General features: G+C 52.3%; 1 protein-coding gene across 1 annotated transcript in view; it reads left to right on the top strand.

Annotated features, from left to right (window-relative positions):
* PADI4 (peptidyl arginine deiminase 4) overlaps positions 1 to 22197 on the top strand; it is a gene marked incomplete at its 5' end in the record, with an annotated part of 31316 nt that extends 9119 nt beyond the window's left edge. Inside the window, 17 exon segments of the mRNA XM_082860002.1 lie at positions 1145 to 1325; positions 2869 to 2935; positions 4685 to 4752; positions 6224 to 6338; positions 7781 to 7885; positions 7888 to 7902; positions 9400 to 9562; positions 10223 to 10334; positions 12199 to 12306; positions 13758 to 13848; positions 15044 to 15221; positions 17974 to 18115; positions 18367 to 18469; positions 19304 to 19374; positions 19920 to 19935; positions 19938 to 20044; positions 21922 to 22197. Of these exon segments, the coding sequence (XP_082716128.1) occupies positions 1145 to 1325; positions 2869 to 2935; positions 4685 to 4752; positions 6224 to 6338; positions 7781 to 7885; positions 7888 to 7902; positions 9400 to 9562; positions 10223 to 10334; positions 12199 to 12306; positions 13758 to 13848; positions 15044 to 15221; positions 17974 to 18115; positions 18367 to 18469; positions 19304 to 19374; positions 19920 to 19935; positions 19938 to 20044; positions 21922 to 22155 (1876 nt within the window). The 3' untranslated portion in view covers positions 22156 to 22197.
* Positions 22198 to 27277: the final 5080 nt, after the last annotated feature.

Genomic DNA, 27277 nt, shown 5'->3' with positions numbered 1-27277 from the left:
CATCAACAGGCAGACTCTCAACCACTGCGCCACCAGGGAAGCCCCATGTCTTTGGTATTCTTAACCACAATGAGATGTGTGTGTGTCTGTGTGTGTGTCTGTGTGTGTGTCTGTGTGTGTATGTGTGTGTGTATGTGTGTGTGTATGTGTGTGTATGTCTGTGTGTGTGTCTGTGTGTGTGTCTGTGTGTGTCTGTGTGTGTGTATGTCTGTGTGTGTATGTGTCTGTGTGTGTGTATGTCTGTGTCTGTGTGTGTCTGTGTGTGTGTATGTGTGTGTGTCTGTGTGTGTATGTGTCTGTGTGTGTGTGTGTGTCTGTGTGTCTGTGTCTGTGTGTGCATGTGTGTGTGTCTGTGTGTGTGTCTGTGTGTGTGTCTGTGTGTGTATGTGTGTGTGTATGCAGAGAAGGGAATTCTTGGCAATTTCCCTTACTTTTCACATCTCAGCAACTCTTTGAAAAATATATTCTAGGGCTTCCCTGGTGGCGCAGTGGCTGAGAATCTGCCTGCCAATGCAGGGGACACGGGTTCGAGCCCTGGTCTGGGAGGATCCCACATGCCGCGGAGCAACTAGGCCCGTGAGCCACACCTACTGAGTCTGCGCGTCTGGAGCCTGTGCTCCCCAACGAGACGCCACGATAGTGAGAGGCCCGCGCACCACAATGAAGAGTGGACCCCGCTTGTCGCAACTGGAGAAAGCCCTCGCACAGAAACGAAGACCCAACACAGCCAAAAATAAATAAATAAATAAATACAAAAGTATATTCTAACCATGATCCAGTTGTTTTGTAGGGAAGGTCCTTCAGAGTACTGTTTGTGCTGTTCGTGTGATTCTTCATATATGCACAACACTGTGTGTGCGTGTCTGTGTAATATAAACCTCGGGTACACACATCACTCTATGCATACATCTGTGTGTGTGTGTCTTTTCCTAGTTCAAGCGTAACCTCTCCAGGTCAGGGGATTTTCTTTCTGTTTCTCACTACCTCCTGACAACCTACCAGTACTTACTCCCATGGTCAGGGTCAGTCTGGCTGCTTCTGGTGTCCACACTGGTGGGGAAAGGAAGAACAGTGGGGAGAGCAGTAGTGGGCCAGGCACTGCCTCACCGTGTCCCCCTGTCCTCCCCATCTATCTCTTCCACAGCTCTACCCCCAAGGACTGCACATCCTTTAGCATCAATGCTTCCCCAGGAGTGGTCATAGATGTTGCCCACCACCCTCCAGCCAAGAAGAATCTCACAGGTTCCTCCAAGTGGCCCCTGGACCCTGGGCTGGAGGTGAGCCTGAAGAGGAGAGCCGCCAGAGATAGCACAGGTGACCGGAAGGTGAGTGTGGCAGCCGTGGGCTGGGATGTGTAGGAGGAGGTCAGCAGGTCATAACAGGTCAGCCACTCAGTCGACCCAGAGCCCCACCCCTCTGCAGGCTCTGGGGAGAATCAGTTCTTTGTCTCTCCCAGCTTCTGGTGGCAGCTGGTATTCCTAGACTTGTGGCCACATCGCTCCAATCTCTGCCTCCGTGGTCCATTACCTCCTCCTCAACCTGTCAAATCTCCCTCTGCCTCACTCTTATAAGGACACTTGTCATTGGATTTAAGACCTGTCTGGATAATACAGGATGATCTCATTTCAAGATCCTTGATTACATCTGCAAAGATCTTTTTTTCCAAATAGGGTCACATTCACAGGATCCAGGGATTAGGTCGTGGACGTATCTTTTGGGGAATCACCATTCAACCCGCTGTAGCCGCACTGACTATAGGTGGACTCAACGGGACCCTCCAGGATTCCCACAGGGATCTGGGACAACAGCCACTTGTTCCCAGCAGGACAGGCCAAGCAGGATACTTCCTGGGGCAGAGTTGTTGCCTGCTCTAAGAATACAGACCTTGGGCATCAAAGCCGGTCAGCAAGGGTGCAATCAGAGAAAGCTTCCTGGGAGAAGTGGCAAGCTGATGGATGGTATCAATGACCTGCTTAAGAGAGGAAAAGAGAAGCGAGAGCTCTACACAGGGGACGTGGCCTGTGTGCACACTCTGGATAAGAGAGGGTGAGATGTGTGTCGGGGAAGCTGAGGAAGAGCTGTATGGAAAGAAAGGAAGGTAGGAGGGAAGGTGAGGGAGAGAGGGAGCCAGTATTAGAGAGTTTGGCATCAGAGACCTCATTCTCTTAGGACAACAGGAAGCCAATGACAACCTTTCATCCATGAGTAACAAGACCACATATGTATGTTAGAAAGGCCCACTGGCTGCAGTGTAGTGAGTCAATTAGATCTAGGCAGCAGACTGGGGGCAGGGCAACCAGTCAGGAGGCTGATGCTGTGGTCCAGATGCAGGGTGACAGTGGATGTGACACTTCCCTGGATTCCCACTATCTGCAGGAGAGGTCGAGACACCTCAGTGCGACCGTCAGGGGCCCCCCTCCTCTGGTGGCAGCTCTTTGGTTTTCCTTTGGGGAACTCCCCTCCGTCATCTTGCTTAGAAGTGTGGTTCCTGACACTCTGCCCTCCTCTGGCCAGGCGGGGCCAATCAGATGGGTTCTTCCTGGATTTTTAACCTTGGGCAGTGGGAGTTGGTGCTGCCCCTCTCCCTCCAATGCCTCTTCCACCACATCCCCATCTGCTGAACTCCTGACACCATACAGGCAGAGGAAGCCGCTGCCTCCCTGGTCTCCCAAAGCACCCTCTTCTGTACATCATAGTCACCTGAGTGTTTTGCTCCCCTTCCGCTCCCACCAGCTGGGGTGTTCCTAACAGGCTGGGAGCCTGATCCTTGTCTCCTCAGCACCCTGCTCTGAGCTGGCACATAGCAGGCCAGTTAGTGTTTGTTGAATGACTAAGGGAAATCATTAGTGGTTGGCTTCTATCCTATAGGTTCAGATTTCATACTATGGACCCGAGACCACTCCAGTTGAAGTCCTGCTCTACATCCCTGGGGTCGGTAAGTGACGCCAGGGACCTTGGAGCACCACCCCTCTCCCTCCACACACACACCCATGCAAGGCATCTCTCCAGGAGAAACTACACCCTGAAGCTTACTTTAGACTGAGCAGAGAAAAGGATAATTTCTAACCAGTCATGCATCTGGTAGTTCATAAGTATTCCTTCCCCAGTCAGTGAACCCAGAATAGAGCTGGGGAGAGAGGGCGTTTGCAGGAAGCTTCAATTACGTCTCAATATTTTATTTCTCAGCTTAGGAAGTGGTACGTGGATTTTCAACATACGAGTCTCTATACCTTTTTGAAACCTCAAATATTTATGAGAAAAAGTAGATGATGAGACTGCTTTTTGTTGTTGTTGTTGTTGTTTTTTGCGGTACGCGGGCCTCTCACTGTTGTGGCCTCTCCCGTTGCGGAGCACAGGCTCCGGACGTGCAGGCTCAGCGGCCATGGCTCACGGGCCCAGCCGCTCCGCGGCCTGTGGGATCTTCCCGGACCAGGGCACAAACCCGTGTCCCCTGCATCGGCAGGCAGACTCTCAACCACTGTGCCACCAGGGAAGCCCGTTGAGACTGTTTTACGCAATAATATAGACCAGTGTTCCCCAAATTCCATTATTTACATCCCATCTTCACCATTTTTGCCACATCAGTGATCTGCTTGTACTCGTATTTATTTAGTATTCTTCTTTAAATAAAGTACATTTTTAACTTGACCTCATCTGGGACAATAGTATCATAATATTATTATTACTATTTAGACATACATTAAATATATGAACAGCATGTGAAAGCTCCAGGTTTCTTTTCATTAATGAATTTCATTCATTTATTTCATTAATACACATTTTCATAATAATACTTATTATTGTTGTTGTTATTATTATATAGCACTTACTCTATGCCAGGCAGGGTGCCAAGACTTTACATTTAACCCTTACAACAATCCAATGAAATTGGCACTATCATTACCACATTTTACAGATGAAGAAACTGAGGTACAAGAGGTAAAGGGACTTGCCCAAGATTCCACAGCTGGTTAGCAAAGGAGCCAGGAAGTTCTGGCCACCAAGCGCTATGCTCTATGGCCCAACATCAATACATGGCTATGGATATGTTTAAAATGTCATCTAGGTCAATCTCATTCTGTGAGCTCACGGGGTCGCTACACAATGTCATTGGAACGACCGTAGAGTCATGCGCTCTGATGAGAGGGGAAGGATTCAGAAGCGAACATATGCTTTCTCAGCCATGCCATTTGGACAGAGCAGGGTATGTGTGGGGCTGTGATTTGTCCCCAGTGCAGTCACGGTACACAGAACGAAGAGCCAGGTGGGGTTGGAATAACCACTGTGTCCCCTACCCCAAAGTCACTGGGGCTGGAGTTGGGGCCAGAGGCCTTTGAGAGCCTGGCAAGGTGTCCTTTCAGGGGCTTCGTACCATACATCCATTGGGGTGGCCGGGAACTCTTTCTGAGACCCCTGCGGATGGCCAGACATGCAGGGTCTGGTTGGCATTACAGCTGTGGCAGGTCCTCCACGAGAGGAGAATGTGTGTGGTTAGAAGCCCCGGCTCTGCTGTCAGAATTGCAGCCAGACTTCTTCTTGGGAGACATGGGGGTGTCTTAGAAGCTGTGTCTCCTCTGAACCAATGAGAAAGAAGCCTTTGTGCAGATAGGTCTCCTGGGGCCAGACTGAGTGCTCCCATCTTGCACCCTCACTATCCCTCTCCTCTTACTCCCCGTGATTTCAGAAATCTCCTTGAGCGCGGACTTCACTCGCACTGGCAAAATGAAGTCCACTGGAGGCAGGAAGGACCAGGTATGGCTCGATCTTGTCCGGCGCCCCAAATGCTCGCGTAACTCCACTGGCTTCTCCTAGCGCGCGCCCTGGTGGTGATGAGGTGAACAGCGGTCTGTCTCATGTATCCATGTTAATAGTAAACGAAACAAATTTAAGAAGAACAGGAAAAAAAAGAAAATTAAAATCACGAATACCATTACCGTTTTGGTTTACATAGGTCCCATCTATTCTACAAAACTAGATTTTCATGACTGTGGGTTCAGAGAATGTGTTGTCCCACAAACTGGAAACTAGACTCACCCAGTTCATGCACAGCAGAGAGAAAATTTGCAGGCAGGTCTCAACTCTGGCTCAAAAATTCCCTATACTATGGGGAATTCCATGGCGGTCCAATGGTTAGGACTCCACACTTTCACTGCAGGGGGCACGGGTTCGATTCCTGGTCGGGGAAATACGATCCCGCAAGCGCAAAGCGCAGACAAAAAAAAAAAAAAAAAAAATCCCCTATACTAGACTTTAGCTACTGGTGGGAGAGGTTCACATGAGATGAATAATAAAGAAAAGAGGCAGGGGATAGAGGAGGGAAGGAGCCAGGTGGGGGGAGGGAATGTATGTTGCAGAAATATAGGGTGATGTCGTACACAGGTGATGAATCGTCTTAACTGGGGTCCATGGATAAACCTCAGGGTGTCCCTGAAACCCCAAAGCTGCCTGCACATTTTTGTGCTGGTGTGCACTGTATTTTATTTATTTATTTATTATTTTGGCCACACTGTATGGCTTGCCGGATAGTATTTCCCCAGCCAGGGATCGAACCCGTGCCCCCTGCCGTGAAAGCACCGAGTCCTAACTGGACCGCCAGGGAATTCTCCATATGCTGGTGTGCACTTTAAGATGATATGACCTGTCAAAAATTAATATCCCTTTGTGGGGTCAGTCAAAAGTGGGGGGAAGAATTACAGCTCTGGGAGTGGAATTCATCCTTGGGTCCCTCCCAAAACACAGTCATTCCCTGGGGGAGAATGCTCTCCTACAAACAGAAGATGTCATCACTATTAGATTCCTGCTGGGAGGGGCTGCTCCATTTGCTTTCATCTTTGGGCAGACAGTAACCAACTGCTAAGAATAGTGCCCACACTTTGGTGAAGGAGTAATTAAGAGTTCTCAGAAGAGGAGCTATTTAGATTTGAGTCTAGACACAAATATTTAGTGCCGTTTGGTTTGCTAATCCAACAGTTTTTAAAAGCTGTTGAAATCAATTTTACTGTCTTGGACTCCTTTTTTTAAGTGGATGAGTGGAATTTGTTTATGACTTTTGGGGCAGGCAAAAATCCACTCTTGGGACCAAAACATTACCTGATGTGGGAACAAAATGTGTAAATCACAAAAGGCTATCGAGGTGCTAGGGCAAGGTGGCTGGGCTTTCCCAGGAGTTGGAGGGACATGCACAGGTTCCTAAGTGTGCCCCATCTCTGCTGGGTGTCCACAGAGGACCTGGGCCTGGGGCCCTCATGGGCAGGGCGCCATCCTGCTAGTGAACTGTGACAGAGACAATCCCAAATCTTCCACTGTGGACTGCAAGGATGACCAGCTTGACAGCAAAGGTAAAGACCCCCCAAGAACCAATGGGAATAGAGCATTGCCTTTTTGTGAAGCCTTTTGTCCTGAGCCTTGTAACAACCTCAGAAACCAGGGTTATTGGAAGCATGTTCTTTTTAGCATGACTGTTATGTAGGTGAAGGAATGGACAGGGGTCCTGAGAGGGCAAGTAACTTGCCCAAGGTCACACAGCAGCCAGGGAAGAGCTGGGAGCAACGCTCAGTCTCCCAATGCCTCCTCCAGGGCCCAATTTCCATCCCCAGCCCGTTAACCAGCCCAAACTTCTGCTCTTGGGTCAAACCTGGGGCCCAAAATAATTCAAAATGAAAGCCTGACTAGAGCCCCAAATTCATGCCAGAGCAGCCCTGAGCCCCTGCCATAGGCTGGGCACTGCTCGGACCAGTTCAGAATTCTTAACTCATTTGATCCTTCAGCTCAAGTTTCAGAAGTATGTATGGTCCTCACCCCCACTTTACAGATGGAAAAACTGAGGTATGGGGAAGTTAAGCAATTTGCTCTGGGTCACATAGCTAGCAAGTCACAGGCTCAGGATTTGAACCCAGGCATCCCAACACCAGGGCAGGTTTAGGGGCACAAGTTGGGCGCAGGGTCCCTGCTGGCACACCTCTGAGGCATGGCCAGGGTGGAAGACCTGCACTGGAGGAGGGCGCCGAGGGGGGCAGGATTATTTGGCCAGGGCAGCAGCTGCCGCCTTCCTGGGGAGTTGCTAGAATGGCCTAGAAATGGATGCATTTTAAAGCTGCATGGAGTTGGCCTGGCCTGATGCCAGGGAGCAGCCTCTACACACTGCCTGGCACACAGTAATAACCAAACAGCCCGGGCGCTATAATACGCACTTTACACATATGACTGCACCCTTCCCTCCGTGTGGGCTCTGCGCTCAGCCCTGTGTATTTACGAGGAAGCAGAGGGACGGAGAGCTGAAATACCTCCCCAAGCCCACAGAGATCCAGGGTTCAAACCCCGCCCACTCCAGTGCCCTTGACCACGTGACTCTTGTCCAGCCTCTGACTCTCGTCCATCTTCAATCTCCCCAAGCCTTTGCCGGCCACTATTCAGGTTGGCTCACTTCCCACGCAGGCCCCGGGGAGAAACCTTTCCACTCATTCACCCCACAAATAATTATTGAGCACCTGCCTTGTGCTAGGCATTGTTCTAGATGCTTCTAGATGCTTCTCGGAGCTGGGAACAGAGCAACAAACAAGATAGATGTGATTTCTGCTTTGGCCAGCTTACATCCTAAGTTCGTCCTAGTGGGAGAGGACCAAAACCTTGAATTCCTTTAATTCTAAAATGAAAAATATTGTTTAAATACTGGAACGAGCATAAGGAAAATAAAGCAGGTGACGTGATGAAGGGTGGTCTTGGGTGGGGGGGGGCGTAGTCTCAGGGGCCTGCGTCTCAGGCCATGCCCTTCTCATTCCAGACCTGAAGGACATGTCCTTGGTGACCCTGAGCACGAAGACCCCCAGGGACTTCAGCAAGCACCAGCTGGTGCGCCATGTGGCCAAGTCTGAGATGGATAAAGTCAGGTGTTTCGAGCCAATGGTGAGTCGCCCTTGGCCGTCACCTTGGTGTTCCCTTCCCACCCCAGCCAACGGGACTCAGCCCCTTCACACACACTTCAGTGAATAATTCCCGAGCACCTACCCTGTGCCAGGTTCTAAGAACTGAGGATGCAGCAGTAAGCACGATGGACATCTCTGCCCACTGCCTTGTAGAAAGGGCACAGACAAAATGCAGCAAACAAGATGATGTCTGATGCTGGATGAGCACTGAGAAGGAAATGACCTCCCTCCCAAGGACTGCTGTAGCTGTTCTCTGTGTGTCTCTCTCTGTCACACACACACACACGCACACGCACACACACACAGGACTGTTGTGTACAGAGGTTCTTGAATCCAAGCTGACTGCACATAAGAACTGTAATATGTAATAATTTGTTCCCCAACAACCTGGTGATCAGAGACATCAGTAACTTCTCAGCGGCTTGCGAGCACCTGCCACTGAGTGTCGGGCTCGGTTCTAGGCAAAGAACAAAACAAAGTCTCTGCCCTCATGTCACTTTCATCTCAGCGGGTTGAGAGCAAAATGATATGTAAAATCATTAAGTAAAGTGTCTAGTGCCTCAGACGGCATTAAATGCTACACAGAAGGACGCAACAGCGAAGAGGAAGAGAACGGGGGGTGTGGGGAGGGGGCCGGGGAAGGCTTCCCCCAGAAGGTATCACTGAGCAGACAGAGGTGTGGGAACACCCAGGGAACGGCACTCCTGGCAGAGGGAACCACAGGTGCAAGGGCCCTGAGGTGGGATGTGCCCATGGGCTTGAGGAATGTAGGGAGGCTGGCTCGGCTGGAGTGCATAATGCAAGGGTTAAGTGGGGGGGGGGGGGATGAGGGTGGAGAAGAAAGGCCAGAGGGGAAGGGGCTGGGTCAGGGAGGCAGGAAATGACTGTGGCTTCTAGTCTGCGGGAGGTGGGGGGCCATCTGAGGGCTGTGCAGAGGCGCAACTTGATCTGACTTCCATTCAAACCTCAGCGATTAGACTGACATTGGTTTGGCCACAAACCAACTCCTTGCCTCTATGGAGGTATCACCTCCTCCAGGAAGCCTTCCCTGACCTCCCAGAACTTACTACTATCTGTAATTTTGACTGTCTTTGCTCCTCCCTACTTACCCAGGAGATTGTGCACTCCCTGGGGATCAGGACAGTGACTGTCACCGTGGTCTTTCCAGGTGTCAGCTGAGAGCAGGTGATAGGGAGTGAATGGATGGATGAATGAATGAATGAACTATAATGTATATTGGACTTTCTGCAAAGTTGTGAATGACTCAGGCACCCTCATCGCTCCATTCCTGGACCTCCATCGGGAGGGCGAGGGCAGGGCCTTTAGTCCCTTCCTCCTAAGGGGAGGCTCCTGCCAGATCCCGCTGTGAGGGATCCTTAGGGGTGAGACGCCACGGCCTTGGGAAGGCATCACACTCCAAGAAGACAAGGTCTCAGAAGTAGGGACGCAGACCTGAGCCTCCCCTGCTCTCTCCCAGCAGACAGACAGCCCTCCAGGTACGGCATGATCCTGGGGCCACGGCACCCCTCTCACCCCCTGGAGCTCCAGGGTGGCCATCACAGTGCAGACTTCTATGTGGAGGGCCTGGCTTTCCCAGACGCCAGCTTCCCAGGGCTCGTTTCCCTCAATGTCTCCCTGCTGCACATAATAATTGTGATATGCAATAATTTGTCCCCTCAGAGGGCAGCCTGTGAGCCTTCTGCACCAGAAACCCCTGGGCACTCATTTAAAATGCACGTTCTGGGCCAGCCTCTGAACCGCTGGGTCTCGACTCTGGGGACGGGACGGGGCCCAGCTGTGTTTTCACAAGTTACCGGGGGAGGCTCCTGCAGTCTGAGAGCCCCTGCTAACCATGCGGGGTCACAGGGGGACCTTCCCCTCTCCTCTTCCCATTGTTTTGGGGCAGAAGGGGTGAGAATGTAACCCCATGGTCAGGACGTAGGCTGGAAGCCAGCAAGGCCTGGGTTCGAATCCAGATGGCGTGACCTTGAGCTCTGACCTCCTCATTCTGTCTCCTCCTCGGTGGAAGGCTGCCCACTAGCTCCCTTCCTGGGTTGTTACCAGAGTTTAGTGAGCTATGCTTGCTAAGAGCAGAGACACAGGGTGAGCTGCGGTCTCTGTCCAGGCTCCAGGTGCCTTGGAGCACCCACCGTGCCCCTGCCCTCCTCCATCCAGCCCTGAGGTCCTGCTCCATCCTTAGAGACACCCCAGGGGGTCCAGCTTGCCCCCTCAAGGCCAGCCAAGGCCACTGGCTGCTGAATCAAGGGCACTAAGGAGGTTGTTTTTTCTGTTCTTTTTAGGTTATTTGCAAATGAGGATTTCCTGAAGTCAGTGGCTGCTCTGGCCAAGAAAGCCAGGTGCAGGCTGAGGGTCTGTGCCAAGGAGGAGAGCACGAATGACCGGTGGATGCAGGTGCGTGGCCCGGGCACACAGGAGGCGCATCCCTGAGGGTCAAGGGACACAGGAACCTGGGCTCCTAGGGCTCGGCCGAGCACCTGGCTGGTCACCCTTCCTCAGACAGGCGGGGAGTTAGGAGCCTCTGAGGGTCCTCACAGACGGAGGGCTCAGGCAAGTGACTCCACTGACATCTACTGTGGCCACGTCACGCCCGCCGTGGTCACCAAGATGACCACCTTCCTGCTTGAAAACTCTCAGACAACTTCAGGAAATTGAGGAAATGCTGCAAAGCTCAGGGGGCTGGAGCTCAACCATTCCCCCTAGCAGCCTCCCTCCAAGCCAGCCTTCCCGGGCTCGGCCACCAGGCCAGGCCACACCCCTGCTCCAGCACTTTCCATGGCTCCCATCTCCTCCTTCTCAGCTTGCCTCTCAATCTGGCTGTCCCACACCGGCCACACTGGATCACCATTCCGTCTCTGTGCCAAGCTCCCCCTCCACCCCGTTGTGCCATGAGCCCCCTGAGGGCAGAGAGGGAGTCTCATTCAGCTCAGCACCGAGAACCTGGCATTGGGTGGTGCTAGTGGGCAGTTGGCGGGCTGACTGAGCCTCCGTGCCTCTCCTTCCATGCTGCCCACCCTGCTCCCACCCCATCCCATAGCCCTGTTCCTTCTCTCCAGCCGCCCTCCCCATTCCCACCCCCACGTCCAAATCAGTCCCGTCCAATCCCAGCTCGAATCCCCTCCGTAAATGTCCTCAATCCTTCCAGTGGGAATTCATTCCTCTTTCTTCTAAACCTCCAAATAATACCCTCTCTTCCTTTCTCATCCTTCCATCTGTGTTAAATCAGGTTGAACCAGAAGAAATGGCTGATATGCCACCATTTTTTACCTCCAAGAATGGCAGTTTCGGATGGTTCAGCTAATAGTGATGTGTCCAAGATCATGCCTGCCTGCTACAGGCAGGATGTGTACCCGATTCATTTCTGCACCCTCCCCGTCTCTGCCCCATGGGCTCGGCCGGGGCCTCACCTGCCCTCCTTTGGGGCGGAGCTACTGCTGCCCTCCAGCCTCAGCTCAGCAATGCTCTTTCTCTCTTTTTTTTTTTTTTGTGGTACGGGGGCCTCTCACTGTTGTGGCCTCTCCCGTTGCGGAGCACAGGCTCCGGACACACAGGCTCAGCGGCCATGGCTCACGGGCCCAGCCGCTCCGCGGCACATGGGATCTTCCCACACCGGGGTACGAACCCGTGTCCCCTGCATCGGCAGGCGGACTCTCAACCACTGCGCCACCAGGAAAGCCCTCTTTCTCTTTTTTTAAAATTAATTTTGACTGGAGTATTGTTGCTTTACAATGTTGTTCCCAGTGAATCAGTTACACATATACATATGTCTTCTCTTTCTTAGATTCCCTTCCCTTTTAGGTCAACACAGAGCATTGAGTAGAGTTCCCTGTGCTATAAAGTAGGTTCTTTTTAAGAACTCTCCTCTGACCCGTCCCAACTGAATCAGGAGTCCCTCCTCCGTGTTCCCGAAGACCCCTCACCTCCCTCCCATCACCTCCTAGCACCGGGTGGTGAGTGCCCAGCTCCTGGATCCCCCCTTGAGGACAGGCTCATACACCATGGGTCCCTGGCATCTGGCCGGGCACTTACCAGGAGCGAGAGTGAAGGGCACGCCATTGATTCCACTACACGTTGGTTCAAATACAGGACAGTAAGCTCTGCTTTCCCGGAGCCCCTCCTCTGGAGTTGAATGTCCCATGTGCGTTTGCCCTTGACGGCAAGGGGGAGCGTGTGGATGGTTCCACACCCCCATCCCTGCGCTGGGGGGTGAGACCCAGGCAGCGCACGTAACAGCCTCCCCTGCACTCTCTCTTCACAGGATGAGATGGAGATCGGCTACATCCAAGCCCCACACAAAACGCTGCCCGTGGTCTTTGCCTCCCCAAGGAACAGAGGCCTGAAGGATTTCCCCATCAAATGCATGCTGGTACCTACTAGGCGGGGATGGGCACCAGCGCTGAAACCCTTGCCTTGAGGCCTCCTTCCTCCTTTTCTGTCTCCCACCCCCACCTGCTGCTGAGCATCCTGCAGGTGTGCGTCCTGCCCAAGCAGCCACCACACAGGTGGCCGGGGCGTCCTGCCCAAGCAGCCACCACACAGGTGGCTGCGGGGCATTTTGGTGATGTGATGAGATCTGGCTCTTCCCTTCCCAAAGCCCTTTCTGGCCATGAGCTCATTTTGTCCTCAGGAAAACCCTGCCGAGGACATAAGTCCTCTCCATAGATGCTCTTGGGACTTCCCTGGCGGTCCAGTGGATTAGACTTCACGCTCCCACTGCAGGGGGCACGGATTCGATCCCTGGTCGGAGAGCTAAGATCCCACATACTGTGCAATGCGGCCAAAAAAAAAAAAAAAAGATGCTCTTGCTGGAAGGTGAGGGTAGGGCCAGGACCAGAACCTTCCCCAATGTCCAGCTGGAGGCTCTGTCTTTTGGGTGGGAGGCTGGTCTTTGGGGGGCTCCCTCTGGGACATGGGGGTGTTCAGGATCAGAGTGGTCACTTCCTCGGTGTGACTTTGTCAGCCAAGGTCTCTACGTGTGTTTGGGGGGTGGGGCGAGGGTGACATATTAGTGAGTCATGCTTGACTAACCTGGCAGTTTCGGGCAAACTCAGCAAAGAACAATAATAATAATAGTAATAATAATGGTTACATTTATTGAGCACGCGTTCTGTGGCATTCAAAGGGCTAAATTCTTACATGAGCGGACTCATTTAATCTAACAACCTCTAAGGTAGATGCTATCACTAGACCCATTTTTTTTTTTTTTTTTTTTTGCTGTACGCGGGCCTCTCACTGTTGTGGCTTCTCCCGTTGCGGAGCACAGGCTCCGGACGCGCAGGCTCAGCAGCCATGGATCACAGGCCCAGCTGCTCCGCGGCATGTGGGATCTTCCCGGAACGGGGCACGAACCCGTGTCCCCTGCATCGGCAGGCAGACTCTCAATCACTGCACCACCAGGGAAGCCCTAGACCCATTTTATAGATGAAGAAACTGAGGCTCAGAGAGGTGAAGCAGCTTTCCTGAAGTCACACAAAAAGAGAGTGAAGCTAGAATTCAAACTGGGCCATGAACACCCTGCTCCCTGCTTTCTCAGTAAGACCCCAGGCCTGCGATCTGAGCCTGGACAGCCCCCTAACCTCAGGCACCAGGGAAAACAAAGGAAAGAGTGCGGGGTGCAAGGTTTGCTGTGCTGAATGGCTTTCCAAGGAGCACCCTGTGCCCCAAGGGGAAAGGAAGCAGCCTTGCCCACACAGGAGGCTTTGAAAAGAAACTTGAGTTTAACTCGCTGGTTCTCCTGTGCTGAGTGGTGACAATGAGGGGATTTAGTTGGGGTCACTGGTGTCTCTCTGCCACAGAATCAGGTTAATCCTGTTTCAGGAGCAGCAGGATGAATTTGCCAGCTGTGCTGAGACTTTGGCCCTTCTCGCTGATTTCAGTCCTATTGTGTTCCATGGCCATGTCTCCAAGAGTGAGGAAGGCTAGGCTCTCTGATGTCACAAGCCAGGTGCCAGGCAGACAGACAGACACCGCAGCACAGGTGTCCTCACCCAACCCACAGACAGCCTCGGAAGAGGGGAGCTGCGACGGTCTCTTAGCCATTCTCGTCTGGGGTATTCAAATCACTCAGGAAAAGAATTGGGATCAAAGTCAAACTCCTCGAAAAGGGAACCCTCTTGCACTGCTGGTGGGAATGTAAATTGATACAGCCACTGTGGAGAACAGTATGGAGGTTCCTTAAAAAACTACAACTAGAACTACCGTATACCCCAGCAATCCCACTACTGGGCACATACCCTGAGAAAACCATAATTCAAAAAGAGTCATGTACCACAATGTTCATTGCAGCTCTATTTACAATAGCCAGGACATGGAAGCAACCTAAGTGTCCATCGACAGATGAATGGATAAAGCAGATGTGGCACATATATACAATGGAATATTACTCAGCCGTAAAGAGAAACAAAATTGAGTTATCTGTAGTGAGGTGGATGGACCTAGAGTCTGTCATACAGAGTGAAGTAAGTCAGAAAGAGAAAAACAAATACCGTATGCTAACACATATATATGGAATCTAAAAAACAAAAAAAAAAGGTTCTGAAGAACCTAAGGGCAGGACAGGAATAAAGACGCAGACATAGAGAATGGACTTGAGGATATGGGGAGGGAAAAGGGTAAGCTGGGACGAAGTGAGAGAGTGGCGTGGACATATATACACTACCAAACGTAAAATAGATAGCTAGTGGGAAGCAGCCGCATAGCACAGGGAGATCAGCTCAGTGCTCTGTGACCACCTGGATGGGTGGGATAGGGAGGGTGGGAGGGAGGGAGACGCAAGAGGGAGGAGATTTGGGGATATATGTATATGTATAGCTGGTTCACTTTGTTATAAAGCAGAAACTAACACACTATTGTAAAGCAATTACACTCCAATAAAGATGTTATAAAAAGAAAGTCAAACTCCTCGCCAGGCAACGGCCCCATCTGCTTCTCCAACCCCGTCATGGGCCACTTTCCCTGTCCCTCACCTGGCTCCAGCCCCACTGGCCTCCTTCCTGTTCTTCAAATGTACCCAACTTGTGCTTGCCCCAGGGCCTTTTCATATGCTGTTCCCGCTTCCCAGTTAGCTTCCCGGTTCACATGTCTGGCTGCTTCTCCACCTTCAGGTCTCAGCTTCAATGCCCTCCTTAGTGAGGCCATCCTGGTACTGAAGGACACATCCACGCCCCTGGCATTCTCCACTGTAGCACTGCTGGTTCCTTCTGTTATAAATCATCGGACTGTTTACTTTCCATCCTCTGTCTCCCCGCTAGACTGGAAGCACCACAAGGGCACGCCTGGGCCGTAGTGCCCATCACTGTACACCAGGCACTGTAAGCATGCGGCTTACACGTGGTGGGTGTTCTCCCACAAGACAACATCAGTACCTTTTAAACCGGTCAGTGGAACACCAGTAGCACTTGCCATAAGTAGAAGCATTGAACCTTGAAGTTAAACAGAATGAAAACAAAAGAATGCTATTAAATCCAGCTCCACACAAATGACTGCAGAAACTCCGAACCAGGTTTCACCCTCCGCTTGTTAAGATGGGAGGTTAGCGGGTGTTAAGGATGGATTTGCATCACCCGCTCTGGGACTTTCATCTCTGATGAACCAGAAAGACTGGAGGAGAACTTGGACACATTCTAAGCCTGTGCTGGAATCTGTAGCGAGTAGCACATGTGAGCATCTCCTGCACATCTTGCTCTGGGTCGGGGGGCCCTTCTCCAGACCATGGATACCCCTTCATTCGCCTGCAGAAATCCAAGCCTGCAGCCTAGGTAGCTTTCTTCTCATGGCAACAGCCAGGGCAGTGACTTGGATGAATTTGCTATTCATTCATCAAATGTTCTTTGAGCACATACTCTGTGCCCAGCCCTGTTCTAGGCACTTGGAATCTATTGGTGAGCAATGCCAAGGCCCCTGCCCTCATGGAGCTGACATTCTAGCCCAGAGAGATTGACAAGGAACAATATGTTTAATGAATAAATACATTACATTATATGTTGGGAGGGGAAATCAAGTACTACAGAAAAAGAAAGAGCAGAATCAAGGGGCTCACAGGTGCCAGAGTGGTGGAGGGACTGGATTGCAATTTTAAATAAAATGGTCAGGGGAGGCCTCTTTGAGAAGCTGACACTGGAGCAAAAACAGGAAAGAGGTGAAGAAGTTGACTCTGTAGATATCGTGGTGAAGAGCGTTCTGGGCGGTGGAACAGCCAGTGCAAAGGCCCTGAGGCAGGGCATGCCTGGCATGTTCACAGAATAGCGAGGAGGCCTGAAGGGGTGGAGCTGAGCGAGCAAGAGGCAAAGCGGTAGGAGAGGCAGAGAGGTGACGGCGCTGAGGTGTGGCGGGGAGACGGACCCTGCGAGCTCCTTGGCCATCGTCAAGCCATTTGTTTAGAACCTGAGAAACTGGGGAATCATTGCAGAGTCTTGAACAGAGGATGATTATGATCTGATTGACATTATTAAAGAGAACCTCTGGCTGCCCACTGAGAATGGACGGCAGCGGGGCAAGGGTGGGAGCAGGGAGAGTGGGGATGACGCTGGTGCTGTAACTGGAAAGATGATGGGGTTGCAGACCAGGGGAGCAGGGGAGGGGGTGAGAAACAGCCAGGTTTGGGACATGTTTTGAGGACAGAGCCAATGGGATTTCCTGATGCTGTGAGGGAGAGACAAGCCTAGATGACTTCAGGTTTTGACCCTTGTGAGTGGCAGGTGTCATCCCTTGAGATGGGAGGACTGAGGGAGGAACAGGGAACAAGGAGCTGGGAAGTGGGGATCAGCAGTTCTGCTTGGGGCAAATGTGAGATATTTAGTCAACATCCAAGTCAGACATTGTACCACATGTACGGCGTTTGGGAGGGAAATACAGACTGAGGTATAAACGTGGGCATGGTCAGCACGTGGACGGTATTTCATGAGACTGGGTGAGATCGTCAAAGGAGGGAGTGAATCAAGGACCAGGTCCGGGGCCCCCAGTGCACAGGAGGCTGAGAGGGGGCAATGGCCGAAGCGAAGTGCAGGAAGTGGGGGAGGGACATGGGGGTGACCAGCTGACTCGGATGCTGCTAATGGACACGGAAGCCTGGGCACTGCCCTTGGGTTTAGCTGTGTGACCACGAAGACCTCGAGGGAGCAGTGTTGACGGCCCAGCCGGGGAGGAAGTCAGGTTGGCATGGGTTTTAGAGAGAAAGGGACGATTTGGAAATGATGGTTTTTAGACTTATGCTATCACAGACCACCTTGAGACTAGTCATCTTCCCAGAAAAATGCACCCAAGCTCACTATTTGGAATCTGTTTTCAGGGAGTCTGTGGCCCCCATGAAGCCCCAGGGTACAGACCGTCGACTTGTAGGAAGCCGAGTTATAGGTGCAGTACGTAGACCGAATGATGGCTCCTCAAATGTGGCCTAATCCCCAGAAGCAGATGCTGTCTTACATGGCAACAGGGGCTTTGCAGATGTGATTAAGTTAGGGATTTTGAGATGGGGATTCTCAGGATCTGGGTGGGCTCTATGTAATCACAGCGCTCCTTGTGAGAGGGAGGAAGGTGGGTTGCGGTGGGAAAATGCATGTGATGACAGCAACAGAGGTTGGAGTGACGGGCATTGAAGAGATGGAAGAAGAGGCGACCAGCCAACGTGGCCACTAGAAGCTGAAAAAGGAAAGAAGATGGATTCTCTGCCGGAGCCTCCAAAGGGAACCAACATGCCAGCCCTTGATTTTAGCCTAGCGAAACTGACTCCAGACTTCTGACCTCAGAACCGTAAGAGATACACGTGTGTTGTTCGAAGACACGAATTGGGTTACAGCAGCAGCTGGAAACTAATACGGGGATGAGAGGTGTGTCACCTGCCCAGTCTTCTCATGAAGATGGAGATGTAATAAAAAAAAAAAAAAGGTATCCCAGGGTCTTGAATCCCTTCCCTGAAGGAGAACCTTGACCCCTTCGCCAAGTCCCAGTCCCGAAGAGACTTCCTTGTTAATCCCCACCTTTGTTGGCTCCCCCACCCCCATCTCCCCATGACACTCCTTTAACCCCGCGTTGGCAGCAAGGAAAGCCAGGAGACGCACAAGGACCTGCAGGATTTCCTCAGTGCCCAGCAGGTGCAGGCCCCTGTGAAACTCTACTCCGACTGGCTGGCTGTGGGCCACGTGGATGAGTTCCTGAGCTTCGTTCCAGTGCACAAGAAGGTGCAGTCCGGGGGGCTCCCTGGAGGAAGCCACATGTCTTCTTCTTGGGTTTCCAAACACAGCTCTGCCTCTGCCTGGGGGTGACTGACCTTACCTTCCTGACTCTGTTTTTCCCTCACCCCCAGGAGGGGGCATGTCAGAGGCGGTCTGCCCAGGTCCAAACCCACACTCCCCGTACCCTCAGCAGAACCTTCCTCCTTAGGAGACCCAGGGGCAAAGCTGGCCTCTGACCCCAGGGTTTCTGCCTCCAGGGCTTCTGGCTGCTCCTGGCCAGCCCCAGGTCCTGCTACAAACTGTTCCAGGAGCGGATGAAGGAAGGCCATGGGGAGGCTCTGCTGTTCCAAGGGGTCAAGAGTAAGACGGCTGTGCCTGTTCTTTTACCTGGGAAACTTCCTCTGCCTTCACATGGCCCCTACTGCCAGGCGGAATCATTCAGGCAACAGACACCTGAGTAGCCACTGAGCACCAGGCTTTATGCTCGGTGCTGGGGATGTGTATGAACAGGGCAGAATAGCTCCCTGCCCTCAGGACCCAGAGTCCAGGGCAAAGTGAGCCAAGGAAACAACTAAACACAGGGGCATGGAGGGGTGTCTGAGAGGAGCTCAAGGAAGGCTTCCTGGAGGAGGCGAAGATCAAGCATGAGCGTGAGAGATGAGCAGGGGTTGGCCAGGCAAATGGGGCAGTGGGATGGAAGGAAGAGAGATATTCCAGACAGAAGGGACAGCAAAGGCACAGAGGCAGGAGAACGCAAGGTGTGTTTGAGGACCTGAAAATAGTTCAGTCTGGGTGGAGCACAGAACGAAATATTTTTTTCAGTGAAATCCACAGACACTGGTCAGAGTCAGAGGTTGAAGTCACCATGCTGAGAGTTTTCACCTAATATCTGTATATGTCCTGTAGCATCAGGCAATGCTCAGACCTCTGTTTGCCCCTCCAGAAACGGGATCCCTTTGGAGATAAGAGAATTTAAGGGAGCGAAGTTAAAACTCTTAATGAGAACTTACCCTGATAGATTATTTTATTAAAGTCATCTGCCTCCCAGATGCTCATAATAAACCTATATTTTAGGAATCATTGCTGCCCCCATTTTATAGATGGGAAAACTGAGCCCCGACTGGACCTGCTGGGAAGAGCAAAATGGACCTCTGAATTCATCTGCTTTTTTTCTTTTCTTTTTCTCCATGACAGACAAAAGCCAGCAGAAAATAAAGGACATTCTGTCAAACGAGAAACTGAGAGAACATAATTCATATGTGGAGGTACTAGCCTGGCTGCCCAGGAGATGCCATAGCCCGGGCAGACCCGACACTCCCACCCCCACCTCCAGCCCCCTTCCCTGTGGTTAGAGGCCCAAGGCAGAGCCTTCCACGGGCTCAGTGATGAACAGCCCTGGGATTTGGGTCAATGTGTGTGTGAGAAAGAGAAAGAGAGAGAGGAGACCTCGGTCACCACTACAGGAATACACACAAGGTGATGCACGGAGGAGAGAGAATTGGCAAAGCTGGAGCTGGAGAAAGATGGGGGAAACTCTCAGAAACAGAGGGACAGAGGCAGGAGAGAGGCCAAGCGTTGGAGTGACTGGAAAGGCAGGGACACAGAAGCAGAAAAGAGAGGCAGAGGGACTGAGCAGAGGGAGGGAAGGAGGGAGGAAAAGGAGGTGCCCATCACCGCCTTCCTGAACCTGTCCGTGGTCCTTCCCCTGGCCGGGCCTCAGCCCCACCTGCCCCTCCCCCACGGCAGTCCGCGCCCCGCCCCGTGCTAGCCCCGCCCCGCCCACCGCCGTCCCCTCCTCCCGCCCCCCCAGAAATGCATCGACCGGAACAGGAGCTGGGCGTGACGGAAGGGGACATCGTGGACATCCCCCAGCTCTTCAAGCTCCAGAAAGGCTTCAAAGGGACCCTCAAGGTGGAAGCCTTTTTCCCAAACATGGTGAGGAAGTGACCTTCTGAGTAGCCTTAAGTCAGAGAGGCCAGCTGGGCACTGGGTCCAGGAGGCTTGGTTGGCTCCTCACCCGTTGGGGTTTGCACGGCCTTATCCGCCTTACAGAGGCTTTAGGCAACCACCTGGGGGTCAAAGACTATCATCGCCCCCACTTTACAGATGATGCCCAGGGAGACCAGGTCCCTGGCAAGAGGTGGGATTCAGAGCTGGGATTCAGAGCCTGGGGTCTGGCTGAACTGCCCCCTGTGGACTTTCGGTGGCAGGTGAGGTAGGAATGGGGCAGGTTCCGGGGGGCGGAGACAAGCAACAAGCAAGATGCTCTCAGGTCGAATTAAGTACCATGAAGGGAATAAAGGTGGGGCACCTTTTCAGACTGGTCCAGGAAGGCCTCTCTGAGGAGGTTAGGCTGGCACTGCCTGGGCTAAGTGGGATTCACCTGTCTGAAGGGTGAACTTGAAGGAGATCCACTTTTGTCGAGAACTTTTAACTGACCCCAGCACCATCTTGAAGTCACCTGGTATATATTTCCCGTCCCTCTGCCCTCTTGCTGTGTCTCTTCCGAGAATACCCAAAGGCCAGGCAGAAACCTCGCCCAATTCTACTGGGGTCCTTCAGCCCCCTCTCCCGCTGCAGCTGAGGATTACAGTTCAGGGAAGAGCCTGTAGTCCCTGGCACAGTGGTCTTCAAACTGGGTTCTCCAGGGCCCTGGGGTTCCAAGGTAGGACCTCAAATGCAGTGGTTTAGATTTTGTCTGTTTCATGCACTGAAGTGCTGCAGAAGATTTTGTTTAGAATAAAGTTTCCTTGGCTAAAATGAGACAGGAGGGGGCACCCTTCTCTTAAACCCTGGAATAAAATTGGCCCCAAGCATTTCATGTTTTCTCCAGTTTAGCCCAGCCAGGCAAGAAAGCTGATGCTGACAGATGGGGGATGAGGCATCTCAGATGAAGTAATCAGCTATGCTGAGGGCCGACTTCGTACCTCCACTGTGCGCGGCTCCAGAGGGAGCTGGAGCCTGAGCCATGACTCTCCCAGGAGCCCCGTGATGGGCGGTGGGGGCGTGGGCCTGGGCATGGAACAGGCGGAGAAATGAGGAGTGCCAGGCACTTGGCATGGGCTACATCTGAGCGGTGAGATGCCCCTTCGGTGACTCGTAAGCCCTGGAGACTGACTCTGTGCTTACTACGGGCTGGCACAGACTCTGCATACAGGTTCTTATCCAATTGTCACAGCAATGGAAATGTGTTTGGGTTCTCTTTGCTGATGGGGCCCAGAGAGGCGAAGTGACTTGCCTAAGGCCACACAGCTATATAATAGTAGTGCTGGGATTCAAATCCATGTTGGCCTGGAGCCAAAATCCTCATCCTTTCATCTCACCAGGCCACCTCCCAATATAACGGAGGAAACACAGTCACTTACATAAGGTATAACATACGGAAGGTCCCCCAAAATAGGTAGTCACTTATTCACCAGATCATATCAACAGATATTTATTAAGTGCCTACTCTGTGCCAGGCACTGTGCTGGGAGCTATGGAAACACAGAGGAGGATGACTAACTCACCGGCAGCTTCACGGAGGCGGTGGTCCTTGAGCTGGGCCTTGAGTAATCGAGTTTGCCAGAGGGTGGCAGTGGGGAAGGAGAGAGCAGTGTTAAGAATGTGGACCCCGGAGTCCGACAGATTTGAGTAGAAGTCCTAGACTCGCTGGGTGGCCTTAAGTAGCTCACGTTACCAGCCTGGGCCTCAGTTTGCTCATCTGTGAAGTGGGGCTGTTATTTCCAAAGGTCAGAAGAGGAAGGGGGCGCTCAGATGGTGCCGCAGGCTGCACGCCGCTGCCCCTGACCTGGGCTCCCGCTTCTTTGCAGGTGAACATGCTGGTGCTGGGGAAGCACCTGGGCATCCCCAAGCCCTTCGGGCCCATCATCAACGGCCGCTGTTGCCTGGAGGAGAAGGTGCGGTCCCTGCTGGAGCCTCTGGGCCTCCACTGCACCTTCATCGATGACTTCTACACCTACCACGTTCAGCAGGGGAATGTGCACTGCGGCACCAACGTGCGCCGGCAGCCCTTCTCCTTCAAGTGGTGGTGCATGGTGCCCTGAGCCCATTCTGCGCCCCCGTCCCCCCGTCCCCGGAAGATCCTGGCCAGAGGCTCTGGTCCCCTGCAGTGAGGCACAGCAAGAGCTCTTGGGGACATTTTGGCTCCCGGGGAGGGGTGGGGGATCACCCTCTGGGCAGTGGCTTGATTCCTTCCCCTGTGCCCCAGCCCCTGAAATCCTCACCGAGGACCCCAACATGATCATGGCATTGAAAACGCACTTCTGCTGTGAGAAGCTGCAATGACTTTTTTTTTTTTTGCGGTACGTGGGCCTCTCACTGCTGTGGCCTCTCCCGTTGCAGAGCACAGTCTCCGGACGCGCAGGCTCAGCAGCCATGACTCACAGGCCCAGCCGCTCCGCGGCATGTGGGATCCTCCCGGACCGGGGCACGAACCCGCGTCCCCTGCATCGGCAGGCGGACTCTCAACCACTGCGCCACCAGGGAAGCCCCTGCAATGACATTTTACAGTCACTTTGTATGTGAGGTCAAGCTAATGCTCCTGGCGTTCATTCATTTATTCATTCACTCACTGTCATGGTCGAATTGAATATTACAAACTTGAAGGTTCGACCGGGATACATTGAAGGCCAACATTCCTGCGTATGTCTTTCTTTCCCGGGCATACATTGGGTCTATAAAATTTTCTATGATCTGAGCCTAGTTGATTCTAATCTTCCCAAGGAGCCTCTGAGGGAGACTGAGCGGGGAGGAGGAGGAGGGCTGAGCCCCCCCAGGGGTGCAGCACATCCCCAGAGCTGCACTGAAGTCAGTTTCCAAACAGCCAGCCAGGTGAACTGCCTGAGGTGTACAGATGCTCATTTGATTATTTGCTTTAATGTGTGTGTATGTTAACTGCACTCCTCTGTATTTCATGATTAAAAAAATAAAGTTATAAAAAGTTGACTGGATCACAGGGACACTCGGCAGGAAAGAGGAGCAGAGATGAAGTCGTGGCAGCCTCAGGCTTCGGATACCACAGAGCGATATTTATCAGGTTTGAGGGCAAAGGTGCAGCCTGATTCCTGGTCACATTGTCCTTTGGAAAAAAGGCAACAGACATGGAATGCAAGAACCCAAGAGGGACAGGAGAACTGACTGTCGTTTCAAACACGCGAACGTTTCAGACATCAGCAAATTCTCATTGTCTCTCCCATTTGTCATTTCCGTTCCACCAGCTAAAGCAGAGTCTTGTCCCTCTTGTTTTCTGCTGTGCCACACTCCGTCTAGCTGGACGTGGCGCAGAATAGGAGCCATGGGTTTTGTGGAGTGAGGTTGTTAGTCCCCCCTGTGTCCTTTTCATATGTTTTCTTTTATGGCCCTGACATTAGGACGTAAGATTCCCCTGAAGAAAATAAAACTTGGTGACTTGAGGTCTTGATGATTGAGGCCAGATTTTGGCTCCATAGAGCCTGAGATGCTCAGAAAACACCCAGAGATGCTGTTTTCAGGTGGGTCGTGGAGAACATGATGGTGGAAAAAGATGGTCATCCGGAGTGTCTGCCCTCACACAGACTAAGGAGAAAGGGATCCATAAACCCGGTCACCATGTGCTTCTTTCTCTGAAGAGAATCAGCTCCCCCCACCCCCACCCCGCTTGGAATTTGCGGAGGCAGAAGATGCACAAGTGTTTCTTGTGGACAGAAGGGGGCCGTGCACAAGGGGAAGCTGGTGTGAGGTTGTCCCCAGACCTGACCAATAGGGCAGCCTGGAGCAGTGAATGAGCTCAGTGGACAAAAGCGGAAGCCCTTGCCAGATTCCTGGAGCTGCAGAAGGCTGGAGAGATGAGCTGACGGCTAAAGCGGCCCTTGCATCCGCTCAGTGCAAGCGAGCCTCCTCCAACCGCTCATGGGGGATGCGGGGCATCAGTAAAGGAGCCAGGGGAGCCCGAGTGAGAGAAAGCACCAGTTTAAGTCCCGCCAGCCCCGTAGAGCATCTTGTGATGGCGCCCAGGAGCAAGAACTTTCCTGCTGCCTCCCTCCCTCCCTAACACCCATCTCCCCTCCCTTCTCCTGCAATCACGTTAGTTTTCTGCAGCTGCTCTAACAAATGTCCACAAGCTCGGTGGCTTAAAACAACAGAAATTTATCCTCTCAGAGTTCTAGAGGCCAGAAGTCCAGAACCAGTTTCACTGGGCTGAAATCAAGATGTCCGCAAGGCCGGATCCCTTCCGGAGCCCTAGGGGAGAATCCATCCTTTGCCTCTTTCAGTTTCCGGTGGCTGTCGGCATGCCTCGGCGGGTGGCTGCATCGCTCCAGTCTCTGCCTGTGTGGTCGTTGCCTTCTCCTTCTGTGTATGTCACTCCCTCTGCTTCTCTTATAAAGACACTTGTGATGGCATTTACGGCCCACCCAGATAATCCAGGATAATCTTAGCTCAAAAATTCTTAGTCACATCTGCAATCTTAGTCACAACTGCAAGGACTCTTTCTATATGAGATAACACAGGTTCCAGGGATTAGGGCCTTGATATCTTTCGGGGGCTGTTATTCAACCTACTACCGGTTAGGAACCACCACTTGCCAGCTGGACAGATAGAAGGGGAAGAAAGAAGCCAAGCATCCCCTTTCCAGAGTTCTACGTTTTGCAGCTGCATTAAATCCTAACAGGAAAGACTTAACTTTTTAAAAATGAGATATACTTGACATATACGTTGTGTAAGTTTAAGGTGTACAAACGTGTTGATTTGATACATTTATATATTGCAATACGATGACCACTGTAGTGTTAGCTGATACCTCTATCCCATCACATAATTATCACGTTTTTGGGGGGGATAGATTTAATTTCATAAAAGCAAATTAAGGGATTTTCTTTTGTGTGGGATTCAACTTTCAAACCTCTGAATTGAGATTGTTTGGTGACTGTTTTATGTCTGGTTCCCGGAAACAGATTCTGCCCACAGGAGGTTTCTGGGCCGGGGGTGGGGTGGGGGGAATGGTGGGAGGGTGCTCTTAGGAACCATAGGTGGGAGGGAGTCTGGGGGGCAGTGGGAGACGATGAACTGGGATGTAGTGACCACAAAGGTTTTGGGAAGTCCCCTGGCATGCTCTGGGGCTGGGCCCTGAATTAAGACAAGTAGCCTGCCCTTTGTCTCCCCACATTGGATGGAGCTGCCCCCAAGGAGGGACTGTAACCTTGGGAATTGGCGGTAGACGATTCCAGGAAAGGGACTTGCTGTGAGCAGCCGGAAGCCAACACTCATAGCAGCTGGGGAATTAATGCCTCCGCCCTGAAGAGGGGGTCAGGTGGCATACCATAATGTCCACCAGTGACCCAAAGTGACCATGGGAGTTGATTATCTCAGGAAACGTCACCGAGGAACTGAGGGAGGACTTCCTACACTGAATCAGCATGTAAGGAAACATGGGAATCCATGTAAAAGTTGCCTTATGGTTACAAACCCCTCGCTTCATTGGAGAGACCTGGGGAAGCCCACTGGGTTATCTTTTGTGGGGACTGGGGGTCATTTAGTCATTTGGGCCACAAAAACTTATTGAGTACCTACTACATCCAGGACTCTTGTGGATGCTGGAGAGTCAGTGGTGAACAGGAATCCCCCTAGAGGGGGTGCAGGACCTGCTCTAGATCCCTCCAAGCCCCTCTCATGCCCTGAGGGTTCTCCATGCACCAGGCCGAGGGTACCCCTCCCCACTATACTCAGAGCCCCGCACAAAGCAGGGCTGCCCAAAGCTGGGAGAGACAGAACTCCCATGCTCCTCTGCTCCAGAACCCTGAGCCCAGCCCTCTCGACCCCTCCCAAGTCAGGCCATCCCTTTCCTCCAGCCGGGCTCTGGCTGGCTTGTGTGGGAGCAGATGGGTGGATGGGTGCGGATGAGCCATTTGGGGTGACAGCATACACATGATGGGCTCCTCCTACCAGAGGGGCAGTTAGGGTCTTCCTGGCCACCCCCTGCCTCCAAGAGCCCCCAAAAAAGCCACTCCTGCAGTTATGCTGCATGCTTAAAACCTCCAAGGAGGGCTAGTTTTCTTTTTAATCTCGAATTCACCAAGCCTGACTCACCGGCAGCCTTCACACGGTACCCAACTTATGTCCCCCGGGCAGTTACACACAGGTTACTCATCACAGCATCGTGTGCCAGGGCAAAAGACTGAACACAAACGCTTATATATGATTGTACAGCCTTCCTCAGAATACTACACAGCCATAAAAAAGGCTCAGGATGCTTTTTACCTACTGATGCGAAGAACTTCTCTCTGAGTTATAAATACAATGAAGTGAACAAAGCGAGGTACGGAACACTATGCAGCATATATATTACCGTTTATGTAAATGTAAGAAAGGGGGGAGGAGATAGGTTCACGTTGGCCTGGTGACGCATAACGTTTATTTGGAAAGACTTAGAAGAACCTGATGCCTCTGGCTGTCTGCACGTAAGGGAACTGAGTGGGTGAGAGACAGGAGGAGGGAAACTGTTGCTAAGCCCCTTTTGAACTTGGACCCATGAATGTCATAGCTATTCACGAATAACTATAACCCACACTTAAAACATAAAATGAACAGTTTTAAAGTTAGCTGGTAAGCCTCATGGGCTGGAACAGGTGTTCTCATTTCTTTGCTCAGTGAACTCAGCAGAGATGGGGAGCAGCTGGTGACGCGCTCAGCGGGGCTCTTTCATCCATTCATTCCACCAATACCTGCCCGGCCCCTGCTGGGAGGTGGTGACACAGCTATGGTCAAGGATCCCCCTAATCACCTGGGGGGGGGGGGCAGCTTCCTGGACCACACCCCAGGAATTTGCAACTTTAAGAAGTCCCCAGGGCTTCCCTGGTGGCACAGTGGTTGAGAGTCCGCCTGCCGATGCAGGGGACACGGGTTCGTGCCCCGGTCTGGGAAGATCCCACATGCCACGGAGCGGCTGGGCCCGTGAGCCATGGCCGCTGAGCCTGCACGTCCGGAGTCTGTGCTCGCAGTGGAAAAGACCACAACAGTGAGAGGCCCGCGTACCGCAAAAAAAAAAAAAAAAAAAAAGAAGAAGCCCCCATCCCGGATCATTTTTGCAACCACCAGAGTGCTGAGGACCACTGGTCCACCACTTTGTGCCTTACCTCATCAATTTCCAAGAAACACACACCTTAGAATCCAGGCCCCAGAGCCTAGAGGTGC

The sequence above is a fragment of the Leucopleurus acutus genome (assembly GCF_964270905.1).
Source record: "Leucopleurus acutus genome assembly, chromosome: 2".
NCBI lineage: Eukaryota > Metazoa > Chordata > Mammalia > Artiodactyla > Delphinidae > Leucopleurus > Leucopleurus acutus.
This window is presented reverse-complemented; position numbering and strand designations above follow the sequence as displayed.